Raw genomic sequence first — 14,298 nt, 5'->3', positions numbered from 1 at the left:
AGGGGCACGGGGAGTTCGGGGATGATTCCGACCTGGAAGGGCCAGGTGCCGGCTTCGCTCCGGATCTGGACCTCAGCTGGTTGCTGCTGATGGAGGGCGCAGCCTGCCAGCCATGGTTTTGTAAGCCGCCGGGCGGCTTCCCTCTCCGGCTCTGTAGGCATGGGCTCGTCTCGGGGGTGTTCACAAGTGGGCGCCCTCTGGGGGTTCCTCCAGATGCGGGGCCGGGTCTGGCGGTCAGACCGGGGGCCCTGGGCACCGAGGGGCAGATCGAGGTGCTGCTGCTCCCCGGAGTCGAGCTCCAGGGTGGCCAAGGTTTGCTCCAGGGCAGTCAGGAGTTCCTGGGGCGTAGTTGGGGCGTGGGCCCCCACGGCCTGTCTCTCTGCCCGGGGTAGCGCTCTCAGGAAACGGTCGACCGCCACCTTCTCCGCCACCTCCGAGGCGGTATGCCGATCCAGTCGGAGCCATCGTTTGGTGATCCGGATGAGGGCATTCATCTGGCAACGTGGTCGGGCACCTGATCGATAAGCCACACCACGCCAGGACTCCCTCCTTCATCGCCAGGTAGTCCATGGCCTCCTCCGGCTCGAGGGCATAGTAGGCTGTTCGGGCCTCTCCCGTGAGCAGGGGACCTAGGGCTCGGGGCCAGTCGTCACAGTCCCACCCCTCCCGGCGGGCGATACTCTCGAAGGTCTCGAAGTACGCCTCGAGGTCCTCTTCGGGGCCAAGGGGGGGTAGTAGGCGGCGGATCTCGCTGGTTGCGTCGGGGAGAGGCACGGAGGCGGCGGGGGTCTCAGTCCTCATGGCGATCAGTGTCTGTGTGGCGACCTGAAGGCTTTCGGCGAGCCGCTGTGTGTAAAATAAAATTTAAATTGGTAATGTAAGTAATTATTTGAGAGGTACAACAAAGATAACAAGCTACTTAGATTTGTAGCCAGGGGATCCTGCAATTCAGTTCAATTTAGTTTAGTCCATTAATTTAACAATGGACATTGTCACAAACCAGCTTTATACAAATATGTAAATTCCGTATACAATTAAGTTGTAATCATTGCCTCATAATTGCATAAGTGCATGACTGCACTTCAGTTCATTATGTACACAACTTGTATTACTCATAGGGCTGCATATTGTTTTAGGCCTATAAAATGTCATGTAGGCAATAATTGTATTTTATTTTTAGTTTTTTTATGCTAGGGTAATAACAGCACAAGTGTGGTGATGTAAATGTATTTTTTAAATGATTTTTTTTTAATTGAAGTATATAAAATTTGTTTACACCTCACAAAACGTAAATTGTTGCTCGCGTGCACAGCTCGCTCTACAGCCTGGCAGAGGGCATATAAACTGAGGTTTGTGTCCAGCGCGTGCATAACGGTCGTCCCTGCTGAGAGGATCTCCACACAGCTGTGAGTTTTCCTGTGGTAAATACTTTCTACTTTACACATTTTTAACACATTTCTTTTTAGTTACTTTTAACACATAAACGGTCACCAATATCAATTAAATATGAATGAATGAATGAATGAATGCCTTTTATTGTTACAATACATATGTACAATGAAATTAAGAGCCACTCCTTTTTGTTCCGTGCAAACATGTACATTCAATAAACAAGAAGAATAAACAGATAAATAAACAAGATAAATAAACAAGATATTGGGGTGGATGGGGGAGGTACTATGAAATGCACAGTTTTGAGACACTATATACATATGCTGTAAACTCAGTACATGTATTTGTTTATAATGGTAATAGCTTTCGGGAAGAAACTATTCTTAAATCTACTAGTCCTTGTTTTGATGCACTTGTAACGTCTCCCTGAGGGCAACAGATTGAACAGATCAAAGCCAGGGTGAGAACTGTCCTTAATGATGGTTTTTCCTCTGCTGAGGCAACGGGAGGTGTAAATATTCATCAGGGAGGGGAGAGGGCAGCCAATGATCTTCTGTGCTGCTCTTATTACTCTCTGAAGCCTCTCCCTGTCTGCTGCGGTGCAGCTACCGTACCACACCGTGATACAGTATGTCAGCAGGCTGGAGCAGATGAGTGCTGTTGTTGTGATGTTTCAAAGTGAGCAAAGAAGCAATTTAGCTCTTCTGCCAGCATCGCACTCAGGTCTCCTGTTGTCGCCTCACGGCCTCTGTAGTTCGTGATGTTCTGTATGCCATGCCACACCTCCCGTTTATTTTTGCTGGACAGGTGGGACTCTATGCTCCTCTTATAGGCCGCCTTAGCTTCCTTAATACCACCTTTCAGATTGGCACGGGCAGCTCTGTACAGAGCTCTATTACCAGACCTGAAGGCAGCGTCGCGGGCTTTGAGTAGTGTGCGGACCTGTTTGGTCATCCATGGTTTCTGGTTTTGGAAAACCCGAATGTTTTTGCCCATAGTCACATTTCCGATACAGAACTTGATATAGTACAGTACCGTTCCTGATAATGTTTTTAGCTCTTGATGTTCAAACAAATCCCAGTCTGTCTGTTCGAAGCAGTCCTGTAGTTTGCAGAATGCATCATCAGGCCAGGTGGTAACAGTCTTTATAGTGGTCTTGACACTGCGTCTGAGGGGGGTGTAGGCAGGGGAGAGCAGGAGGGAGAGATGGTCTGATTGGCCGAGGTGGGGGAGAGGTATGGCTCTATACGCATGCTTAATGTTGGAGTAAACATGATCCAGAGTGTTCGCCCCTCTAGTAAAACACTTAACATGTTGATAGAATTTCGGGAGTACAGTCTTCAAGTTCGCCTTATTAAAGTCTCCTGCAATTATGTGAACACCGTCGGGGTAAGCCCGCTGCTGTTCGTTTATGGTGTTCAACAGGAGAGAGAGCGCCGTGTTCACATTGGCGTCGGGTGGAATATACACAGCCGTGATAATCACTACTGTTAGCTGTTAGAATTTATGGAGATACTAGAGATCCAGATCCTTTCTGCCTCTGGATGGAGCTCAAATCTTCTCTAATTCCAGACTGCTGGGACTACGGCTGCTCCTAAGGCAATACAGACTTCAGATAAATCCATAATGAACTTTTTCACACTAACTGTTGTTACCCAGATGAGGATGGGTTCCCTTCTGAGTCGGGTTCCTCTCAAGGTTTCTTCCTCTTAAAACATCTTAGGGAGTTTTTCCTTGCCACCGTCGCCACTCAGTGGCTTGCTCAGTTGGGATAAATTCACACCTTTAATATCTGTATACCATGTTGATATTTCTGTAAAGCTGCTTTGAGACAATGTCTATTGTAAAAAGCGCTATACAAATAAAATTTAATTGAATTGAATTGTTCCGTTATTACACCAATTCTCATGCACATACATACAGAGCCCCCCCCCCCCCCCCCCCCCCCCTGCTTTTACCGGAGTCCTCAGTCCTGTCCCAGCGAAGCATAGTACGACCTGCTAGCTGCATGCTAGCATCGGGTATCCTCGGATGAAGCCAGGTTTCAGTAATAATCAAAACACAGCAGTCATGAACGTAGGCTAGTGTGGTTGTTTTCTTAGCCTTAGCATAATACCGGACCTGCATCCCCGCTTTTGCTTCCTCTCCCTCCTCCGTCTGCGCTGCCTTCTGGACCCGACAACAATCCACGGAGTGCCCGGCAATCTCGCTATGTCGTCTGGGATGTTGTGCGTGTGATGAAACATTCTTGAAAAATAGGTATGCGGTGTTGGTCCCCAATATCCATAAGGTTCTGACTTGTATAGCAGATGTTCGTGGAACCGATAATTCTCAAACAAGTAATAAAGAAATAATACAAAAACAACAAAAGAGGGCACTGGAAAGGAGAGCCATGAGCCGCAGCAACTGTGTGCGCGGCCATCTTAGATTTTTGGACACGCCAAAAATCCGACCAATTGGATCTAAATAATATAGCTAAATATATGAAGAAAGTAACTAATAAAATCGAATGATAGGCTATGGCTAACAGGACAGTCTGAGGGAACTGTTCGTTTTCCTCAAAAACTTCCACTTTCATATTAAAACCATTAAATTCTCTTATAACTGACTGACTGCCTTTCCCAGTAGATTTACCCAATCTAGTATTTACGCCAACAATGTTTTCGTCTTTTTTCCTTCATTAAAGGTGAGTTCTGAATCTCTGTATTTTTCTTCCAGTGTCCTGATTCTTTACACCTCTTATAATGAAATCAGAGTCCAGATGCCGCTCTTTAGGAAAATCTCCACAGACTCCTGCTGCTACTGGCTCAAATGTAAAGTTTAGTCATGTGTCTGATTTTCTCTTTTAGTTTTTAAACACAAACAGAATAAAAAGGTAAGAATAAAAGGCAATAAAATTAGCCGTGTTTGCTAGTAATGCAGCTAACGTTATGCAAACCACTGTGTGAATAAACATGTAACAGTAATTTAGTAAACCATAAAAATTTAATAAATAAATGAATAAAAGAGAGATTATACCTCTCCGGATACACAACAGTTGGTGACAGGTGAGTTGGTGTATTACAATAGCTGTTAGTGATTGATCATTCATTTTGAATGAATCTTTTATGGGTGTTTCTGCAACTACAGGCATTTTTAAGACTCAGCAGTGAAATTGTAGATTTATGTTCAAATTTGTCATATGATGCTTGATAAATATAAACACAGTGTCATTACACACCTTGGCATAAAAAAATACTGATTAATGTGATTTTAATAAATGGTACACTTATATAGCGCTTTTCTCCAAAGCACTTTACACTGTGTCTCATTAACCCATTCACACACACACACACCAATGGTAGCAGAGCTGCCATGCAAGGCATTAACTTGCCATCTGGAGCAACTCAGGGTTCAGTATCTTGCTCAAGGACACTTCGGCATGTGGAGTCACATGGGCCGAGAATCGAACCGCCAATCCTTCAATTAGTGGACAACCCGCTCTACCACCTGAGCCACAGCTGGCCACAGCTTAATGTAAAAAATTATGAAACATTTATAGGTCCAAAAAGCATTTTTGTCCATGTCCCACTACTGTGGGCTCAATGTTGAGATACGAAGAGATATCTCTGTCGTTGCACCGACCATTTGTTTACAGTTAACTACACTATATGGCTAAAAGTATGGGGATCCCTGACCACCACACCCATATACAGTATCTCACAAAAGTGAGTACACCCCTCACATTTTTTTAATTATTTGATTATATCTTTTCATGTGACAACACTGAAGAAATGACACTTTGCTACAATGTAAAGTAGTGAGTGTACAGCTTGTGTAACAGTGTAAATTTGCTGGCCCCTCAAAATAACTCAACACAGACCCATTAATGTCTAAACCGCTGGCAACAAAAGTGAGTACAAGCCTAAGTGAAAATGTCCAAATGGGCCCAGTTAGCTATTTTCCCTCCCCGGTATCATGTGACTTGTTAGTGTTACAAGGTCTCAGGTGTGAATGGGGAGCAGGTGTGTTAAATTTGGTGTCATCGCTCTCACACTCCCTCATACTGGTCACCTCATGGCAAAGAACTCTCTAAAGATCTGAAAAAAATAATTATTGCTCTACATAAAGATGGCCTAGGCTATAAGAAGATTGCCAAGACCCTGACACTGAGCTGCAGCATGGTGGCCAAGACCATACAGTGGTTTAACAGAACAGGTTCCACTCAGAACAGGCCTCGCCATGGTCGACCAAAGAAGTTGAGTGCACGTGCTCAGCGTCATATCTAGAGGTTGTCTTTGGGAAATTGACGTATGAGTGCTGCCAGCATTGCTGCAGAAGTTGAAGGGGTGGGGGGTCAGCCTGTCAGTGCTCAGACCATACGCCTCACACTGCATCAAATTGGTCTGCATGGCTGTCGTCCCCAAAAGAAGCCTCTTCTAAAGATGATGCACAAGAAAGCCCGCAAACAGTTTGCTGAAGACAAGCAGACTAAGGACATGGACTACTGGAACCATGTCCTGTGGTCTGATGAGACCAAGATAAACTTATTTGGTTCAGATGGTGTCAAGCATGTGTGGCGGCATCCAGGTGAGGAGTACAAAGACAAGTGTGTCTTGCCTACAGTCAAGCATGGTGGCGGGAGTGTCATTGTCTGGGGCTGCATGAGTGCTGCCGGCACTGGGGAGCTACAGTTCATTGAGAGAACCATGAATGCCAACATGTACTGTGACATACTGAAGCAGAGCATGATCAGTATGCAGTATTCCAGCATGATAACGACCAGAAACACACCTCCAAGACGACCACTGCCTTGCTAAAGAAGCTGAGGGTGAAGGTGATGGACTGGCCAAGACCTAAACCCTATTAAGCATCTGTGTGGCATTCTCAAATGGAAGGTGGAGGAGCACAAGGTCTCTAATCACCAGCTCCATGATGTTGTCATGGAGGAGTGGAAGAGGACTCAAGTGGCAACCTGTGAAGCTCTGGTGAACTCCATACCCACGAGGGTTAAGGCAGTGCTGGAAAATAATGGTGGCCACACAAAATATTGACACTTTGGGCCCAATTTGGACATTTTCACTTAAGGGTGTGCTCACTTTTGTTGCCAGCGGTTTAGACATTAATGACTGTGTGTTGAGTTATTTTGAGGGGACAGCAAATTTACACTGTTACACAAGCTGTACACTCACTACTTCACATTGTAGCAAAGTGTCATTCCATCAGTGTTGTCACATGAAACGATATAATCAAATATTTACAAAAATATGAGGGGTGCACTCACTTTTGTGAGATACTGTATGTCTTTTGAACATCCTCTGATGGAACTCCATCCAATCCATGGTGCCTTGAGCCCAGTGTTCCTGATATAGTTTTTTGAATTTACTGATTTACAGATTTACTGCAACCTTGACCAGGAGAACATATATAATGTTGTATGTGTTCCTTCAAGAAGTAAGATGATGTTTGTATGACCTGCATGTTTTAGAATTATATGCAGGATCACTATCACAATTAGAGATTGACCAATAATCGGTTTTACTGATATTTGTCGATATTTAAGCATTTTTCTATAATCGGTTATCTGTTTTTGTAAGATCGGCTCAACCGATAAATGGCTGTTTTGAGAATTGCATGCAGGACTGCTCTAACAGCCATTAATATGCAAATTAGATTACATAAATGCTTGATATGTAGTATAAGTTGCTAGGTGCTAAGAAATGGCGACAAACTCTCAGACTCTCATCGGCGCTTTTATTTATAAAAGACACTTTAGTAACTGCACTTTTTTGCACTCTTTCAGACCCCTCTATTTATTAGTATATAAATAAAAGTTTTGTTTTAAATACGAGGAGGAAGTGAAATTGAGAATTATCATTGTGTCAAAAACAGAAGTAAAACAATAAATAAATATCGGTTCTGCATATCAGAACCAGAAACCATTGGACACATCGAATAATAGCCTCTGGCAAAAGAAATGCCAGTACATCAGGAGTAGAAGCCACTACAAGTGAATAAGTCAGTGTACAAATCTCCAAGAACTGTCTGGTTTGAGAATAGGTCAAATTTGAGCTAATGATTGAGAAAGGCAAGGCCTAATAAGACAGAAATTAGTTGCACTGAAAGATTCCACAAATCCCAGCAAGCCATTTAAAGCCAAATTATCTCCTGTTACTTGAATTACTGAGTCAAACAATGGTTGTTCAAAACAAGTAAGCTGTATGCCCTCGGCTTCTAAGATTTTCAGGTCATCAATAAGAGGCTTTAATATCACATCAAAACCATTTGTCTTAAGAACTTCTGTGTAGAATAGAGCTGCAAGATGTACACTAATCAGTACCGAGTTACACTTGGGTGGAAGATTTTTTTTAGAGTAAAACAGATACAACCAAGTTTGTGGATCCACCTCTTGGAACCTAGAGGGTTAGCAGTTTCAAAATCGTCATAATAGAGTAGAATCTGTAAAGCATGCTTTTGCTGTGAGAACAGTGCATGGTTTTGGAAATACAACCCATCATTAATGTTTTTGTAAACTCCAGTTCCACTCTGTTTGTCCACTTGTCCGTTACGGGAACCTGACTACAGATACCTATAGTTCTAGCTCTGCACAAATCCATTCTCACCCCAAGAACACATTCTTTAGGTTCAACTATTTCCCATTTCTCATCATATTTATGCCTCTTTGACTCAGTGTTTAATGCTGGAAAAGGATTACCTAATTGATCAAAACAGTGTTCTATTCTTCTACAAGTGTCTGAACTTGTACTTTCAGGAGTAACAGTTTTAAGAACTGCATCTCGTGCTTGGCTTTTAACATCATTAACAACTTCTTCCATTGAACAATCAATTGTTTGGACAGCACGTTCAGAAAGACCTGATGCTTGTAAATGAGCAACAATTGATCCACACATTGAAGATAGCTGACTTGTAACAACAGAACTTTGTGAAGTATGTGGCAACAGAATTTGTGCGATCATTTGAACATTCCGCCTCATATTCTCCCTGAGTGGAAACATCCTGATTAGTATCAATCTCTTGATCCATAGTGTGACTACTGAGGTGTTTTCGGAAGCCACTATAAATACAAAATGATAACAGGCGACCTGGCTCTCCACATTTTAAATGTAACTTTTTGCTAGGATATTAACCATATTGAAATTTTAAATGTTGACAAAGAACCAAACAAGTTCTGAGGTGCGCTTTACATACAAAACATGTGAACATCTTCAAGGCTGTTAATCTCGCTGTAGCAATCGTGCTCGAAGTTCTTTAACACGCGGGCTCTCCTTTGCTCTTCCGACATAGATGTTATAGATGGTGGTTTGGATAAATGTGTAGAAATCACAAAGAGCTTCATCATATGAGAAACTGAAGACATAGTGAGCTTTGAACAGTTCATCAAAAGCTGCCACTGATGTGTGCGCCTTACATGGGATCGTTTTAGGTCGATAATAATCTAAAATAGAACTTTTGGATATCCTTCTTTCGCTCACCAATGCAGAGGAGGAATGGTTGTCTTGTGTCAGCACTCTCAATGAAGGTAGTCACACTGGCTCCTTCCTGTAGGTCAGCAAAGGGACATAAAATAAATATGAAAATAAAACTCTTTGAATTTTTTTTTACATTATTACTAGCACCATCACATCTTGTTTGCAGGTGGAGTAAGCAAAATGAGATGCTGGTCTCAGAATCCCAAAATAATCTACACCTCTAGAGTTCCTAAAATGAAGATCTGATGTTTAAATATTAACTTCTGCATACCTTAATATCTCACAAGATGGCTGGTCGCTTGAGCTGAACTGATCTTGGATGTTTTTTTCTTGAGGTTAGCCTCTTGAGGTTAGAGGGAGCAGATGCAGCAGCAAAAGGATTGGAGACATATCGCTGGTCCATCCTAAAGACATCACAAAATAATTAAATTATCTCTCTTTAATTATTTTTTTAAAGACTGGAATATTTTTAAATACAAAACAGTTTATAGTGACCGTTGTAGTCCTCAGATTCAGGTTCAGTTCCTGACAGCAGCTCGCCCATATTCTTAAGAGTCTTGCAGTCTGCAATGATTTTTTGCTTGAAAAATGTTGACCACTTTGCCAGGAACTTCTGAGACACTTCGTCACCAAACATCACGGAGAAATCCTGGTCGATCTATGAACAAGGTTTATACAGGTTTAAACATAACGGACATAAATGGATGAAAGGTCAAACACTAACAATTAAGATCTGTTGTGTTATTTATGCATACATTTGGGATATAAAAGATTAAAATGTTGAATTTCTCAGTTTGAACCGGCCTGTTGTTCTTATGGTGATCATTGAACAACTCCTTTCTCTTCTGTACCAGTGAAAAGAAGATTTTCTTACCAATCCAAGTACATCAGGGAAACAAATCCAGGACTGAAGATGATGCATCCTCACCGACCATCTTCTGTCAATACTGGAAAGTTGCTCTCATCTTCTCTTTGACCACAGATTCATCAGTAGAATGTCGTATTGTAGATATCGCCTCCCTGCACTCCTCACCAAATAGCTGTTGATAGGTTAACAGAAATTCTCGTCTGGTTTTTGGACCATCCCGAAGAACAGTCTTGGAATGACACCTGTAGCCAGCACAGGTGTTACGTTGAACTGTCTTGATCCTCCATGCAATGAAGAGAGCATTACCCTCAGGATCATGGTAGTGTTCCTGTTTAAGAAAAGACCCAAACAGAGGTATCTTATCTGGCAGGTCCACCATAGCAGTGACACTATCAGAGTTGATTTCTAGAAAACAGTTATAACACTCCATTTTGACACCAACTCTTTTGTGGTACAGTGTGAAATCTAACAGTTTAGACAACATAAAGAGTTAGATCAATTCCAAGTAGAGATAGATTGACTCTCTGTTCACCAACACCAAAAATTTAACTCTGTTCAATTTGCTGTGTATATAAATAATGATTTAAATAAAGATGAAACAAGATTACTGAGAACTCAAAATTAAACGTACCTCTCCCATTCAATTATAATGTGAAAGGGAAGAGGAGAAGCCAAAACAGGAAATTACACAGACCAATGACATCATGACAATTAAAAGGGAAAGTACTCACATAAGTAGACAGCTACATCAGGTATATGTTTCCTTTTGTGTAATTCTACACATTAAATGTATGGAATACTTTCCATACCTGTTACACAACCATCATCACTTCTACTGAGCCAGGATTTATCTTTGAAATCATCTTTGAAAATTTGGATAAAACTATTCTGGGGGGGCTAACAAACTGAAATTCACACCGTTAGTAATGCGGGACTGAATGTAATTGTTAAACAGCCATCTAATATGTGAAATAACAAAATATCATCACTGCTTAGCTAAAAATGGAAAATTTGGCTGTTAAAGAATGTAATAAATGACCACGAATTTGAGTTTAATGTGGGTTTATTATCAGTAAAAAAGTAATTACAGTAATCACTCAAAAAAACCAACACAGTAATGTTGCCTAAACAATGGCCAGTAACACTACTTGAAAATAAATTTTGCCCTTCTTTCTTTCTGCTTTGCAAAATTCTCAATTACTTTCTGATTAAAGTCCTTCATCTCAGTCATTCTTTTCCATTGACAGCATGGCCAATGTATTCAATTTAGAGCTGCAACAACTAATCGATAAAATCGATAATAATCGATTAGGAAGATCCGTTGTCAAGGAATCTCATTAGTTGGTCTGCGTGCTGCATGGGGCATGTTTACTCAATACGTTACTTCTCTTCAGAAAACACAGTTTGGAGAGTAAATACTAAAGTTGTGTCCCAAATGAAGTACTGTACACTTACAGTATGCACTGTGTACTCTACCGTCTAGTGTGTGGATTTTAGAAAGGTAATATCATCTCAAATATAACACTAGCATTTTTTTTTACTAAAAAAAAGCATTATTTTTTACTAAAGCATCTTTTTTACTAAAAAAAAGCATTAGCATTAGCATTAGCAAACACCCAGAGTCACCGATAATGACTTTCTTCAGTTTACTTTCTGTCAGCATTACCTTTTATTCCCAACATGACCTCAGTCTCCTCCAAGTCCAACATCCAAGTCCTCTAAGCAGCATTTTAAACACCGTGGAAATTAAAATGATGCACGAGGATAAAGTTATGTTCCAAAATACTCCACTATGTGTAAGGGGCAGGGGAAACTAGTGCAAGCTGCTTAAAAGGTTTACTTTAATTTAAGTTAATTGTAATTATATGTTGTATTTGCATGCTTGCCATGTAAATGCAGTGTAAATTCTTTTGTTTATTATAACAGAAGTGATGTGTTAGTAACGAGGTCGCATTTCTGATCACACGCGGTGTAGACACGCTGATAGAGTGCGAGCAAGATCTGTAATGTCTAATTAAAACATTATCATCAAAAATAAACACAAGTAAAACAATATTCCTAAAGGCAGCGAGTAACAGAAACCACAAGGTGCAGTGAAAGGGAGTTTTTATTATTAATATAGGACTGTAGTTTAATTGGGTGCTTTTTTGTGCATCCATAAAAATAATGCATAAATACTATAAAATAAATTTTATTTAATTAATAATATTTATTCTGGTGTGTGCATAGGGTTCTTTTCTGTTTTGTACAAACAGTTGTGTAAAGTTTTAGTCTGACGTTTATATTTCTAACACTCATTTTGTGGAATTTATTTTAAATAAACAAAGTGTCACTTCTTCAGTGTTGTCACATGAAAAGATATAATCAAATATTTACAAAAATGTGAGGGGTGTACTAAATTTTGTGAGATACTGTACGTATATGCACAAGTGTATCACCTGAATCGTAACGGGGCAGAGCATAAAAAGAGTCCAATCAGGCATAAGGTCGTACACCGGTGAAAAGCACTTCTCTCTATACACAAAGCAAATGGCAATGATCTGCCCTGGGATGGAGACTGACGAGGCTTAAGTACACTTCCGGAACCGTGCAGACAACCAATCCTGTCGCACAAGTCTGGAGCAGGCCTGGACAAGACGTGATCATCCACTAGCAAGCCATAACGTGACGCATGCAGTAGGCGGGGCCTAGAGAAGGAGGTGGAGACAAAAGAAACCCATCCCACCACCGACATAGTGCACACAAATAGCACATAGAGCAAACGGAAATACATTGGATAACATAACTCCCCCTCCCTTAAGAGTGAACGTTAGGTTCACAACTGTCATTAAAATAACACAGAGATAGTCAGCCACAACATTTTCAGACCCTTTCTTATGCTGAATTGTTATGTTAAAACCTTGCACAATCAAGGACCACCGCATGAGCCGTTGGTTGCTGTTTGACATACGATGTAAAAACACTAGGGGGTTGTGGTCTGTAAAAACAGTAACAGGGTCAGAGCGAGAACCAGTATAAACTTCAAAATGTTGGAGCACAAGCAAACGGGCAAGGGCCTCCTTCTCAATAGTGCTGTAGTTCAACTGATGACGGTTAAACTTGTGAGAAAAGAAGCTAACCAGGTGATCTATGCCCTGAGCATCTTCCTGAATCAAGACAGCACTGGCACACATACCACTAGCATCTACTTCAAGTTTGAAGAGCTTCACAAAGCAGAAACAACAGATGCACTATATAACAACATCTGAACAGCCTCAAAAGCAGCCTTACAGCTAGAAGACCACACAAAAGAAACTGAGTTACGGAGGAGATTTGTGAGAGGCAACACAACATCTGAAAAATTCGTACAAAAACTTCTATAGTACCCAGCCATCCCAAGAAAGCATCGAAGTTCTCTGTTTGTCGTAGGTGAAGGAAAAGTGGCAATGGACTTACCTTTAGCATCCAGTAGGCGAACAGCACCAGGTCCAACCTGTTTACCGAAGTAGGTTATGGTGGCATGACCAAACTCACATTTTGTGAGGTTCAGAGCAAGAGAGGCTGTCTGGAGACGAGCAAACACATGGGCTAACACACAAATATGACTATCCCAGGTGTCTGTAAAAACGACTACATTGTCAAGGTAAGCTTCACAGTTTTCTACATCTACCAATACCTGTGCCATTAGCCGCTGAAATGTAGCTGGAGCATTTTTCAGACCAAAAGCCATGACCGTATATTGGAGGAACCTGTCTGGTGTAGCGAAAGCAGAAATCTCAGATGCACGTGGGTTGAGTGGAACCTGCCAGTAACCCTTTAGAAGGTCCAGTTTTGTGACAAACTTTGCATTTCCAATTCAGTCAACACAATCTTCCATTCTTGGGAGGGGAAACGAGTCTACCTTAGTTAAAGCATTGACTTTTCTATAATCTGTGCAGAACCTATAGCTTTTGTCAGGCTTTGGAACTAGTAGGCAGGGTGAGCACCAGGGACTACAGCTAGGCACAGCAAGACCATTCTCAAGCAAGTAGTTTGTATCTTCTATCATAATGTCTAAAGTGTCCATAGTGTATGAATGGGTGTGTATGTGATTGTACCCTGTGATGGACTGGCACCCTGTCCAGGGTGTACCCCGCCTTGTGCCCGATGCTGCCTGGGATAGGCTCCAGGTTCCCCATGACCCTGAAAAGGGGTAAGCAGTAGAAGATGGATGGATGGATGGACTTCCCTGTATGGCTAGAAAAAAGGTGGTTAAGCTGGCGTTATATGCGGCACTCATGGCTCAAAAAATCCTCCCTGAGCGTGAAGCACTTCCAGGTGTCGCTACGCAGCCTACCCAGCCTCTTCCGGTAACCGTCAGGGTGGAGGCCATGACTGAGCTGGAGGATAAGGTTGTTGCAGGTCGTCAACAGCCTGAGGCCTGCGCAGTGGACCCCGGTTGGCAACTAGCGCTAAAAGAGCTTGAGTTGGAGATTAAGCGGCAAGAGTACCAGACGCAGCTACTGCGAGTTCGGGAGCGGGAGCTGAACACTGAAGGGAGAAGGCTCGACCTGGCAGCTCAGTAGCGGAAGCCGGTGCCAATGCTACGGA

At 42.0% G+C, this 14,298-nt stretch overlaps 1 protein-coding gene and 1 long non-coding RNA gene across 6 annotated transcripts in view; one reads left to right on the top strand and one right to left on the bottom strand.

The window, feature by feature from the left end:
• The window catches only part of LOC108273012 (zinc finger protein 135), a 47,779-nt gene that overhangs the window by 7,188 nt on the left and 26,293 nt on the right, over positions 1-14,298 (top strand). Inside the window, exon 2 of one of the 5 annotated variants that reach the window (XM_053683951.1) lies at positions 11,339-11,350. The exons of the other annotated variants lie outside the window; for them this stretch is intronic. Within the exon in view, the coding sequence (XP_053539926.1) occupies positions 11,339-11,350 (12 nt within the window). The remainder of the gene's footprint in view (positions 1-11,338; positions 11,351-14,298) is intronic. 5 annotated transcript variants of the gene reach the window in all.
• LOC124628727 (uncharacterized) lies at positions 7,124-13,984 on the bottom strand. The gene is made up of 4 exons (XR_006983365.2): positions 9,736-13,984; positions 9,357-9,519; positions 9,133-9,265; positions 7,124-8,931 (listed from the first exon to the last, which is right to left on the bottom strand). It is a non-coding gene; the product is annotated as an uncharacterized LOC124628727 (long non-coding RNA).

This window comes from Ictalurus punctatus, chromosome 12 (assembly GCF_001660625.3).
Source record: "Ictalurus punctatus breed USDA103 chromosome 12, Coco_2.0, whole genome shotgun sequence".
Classification (NCBI taxonomy): Eukaryota; Metazoa; Chordata; class Actinopteri; order Siluriformes; family Ictaluridae; genus Ictalurus; species Ictalurus punctatus.
This window is presented reverse-complemented; position numbering and strand designations above follow the sequence as displayed.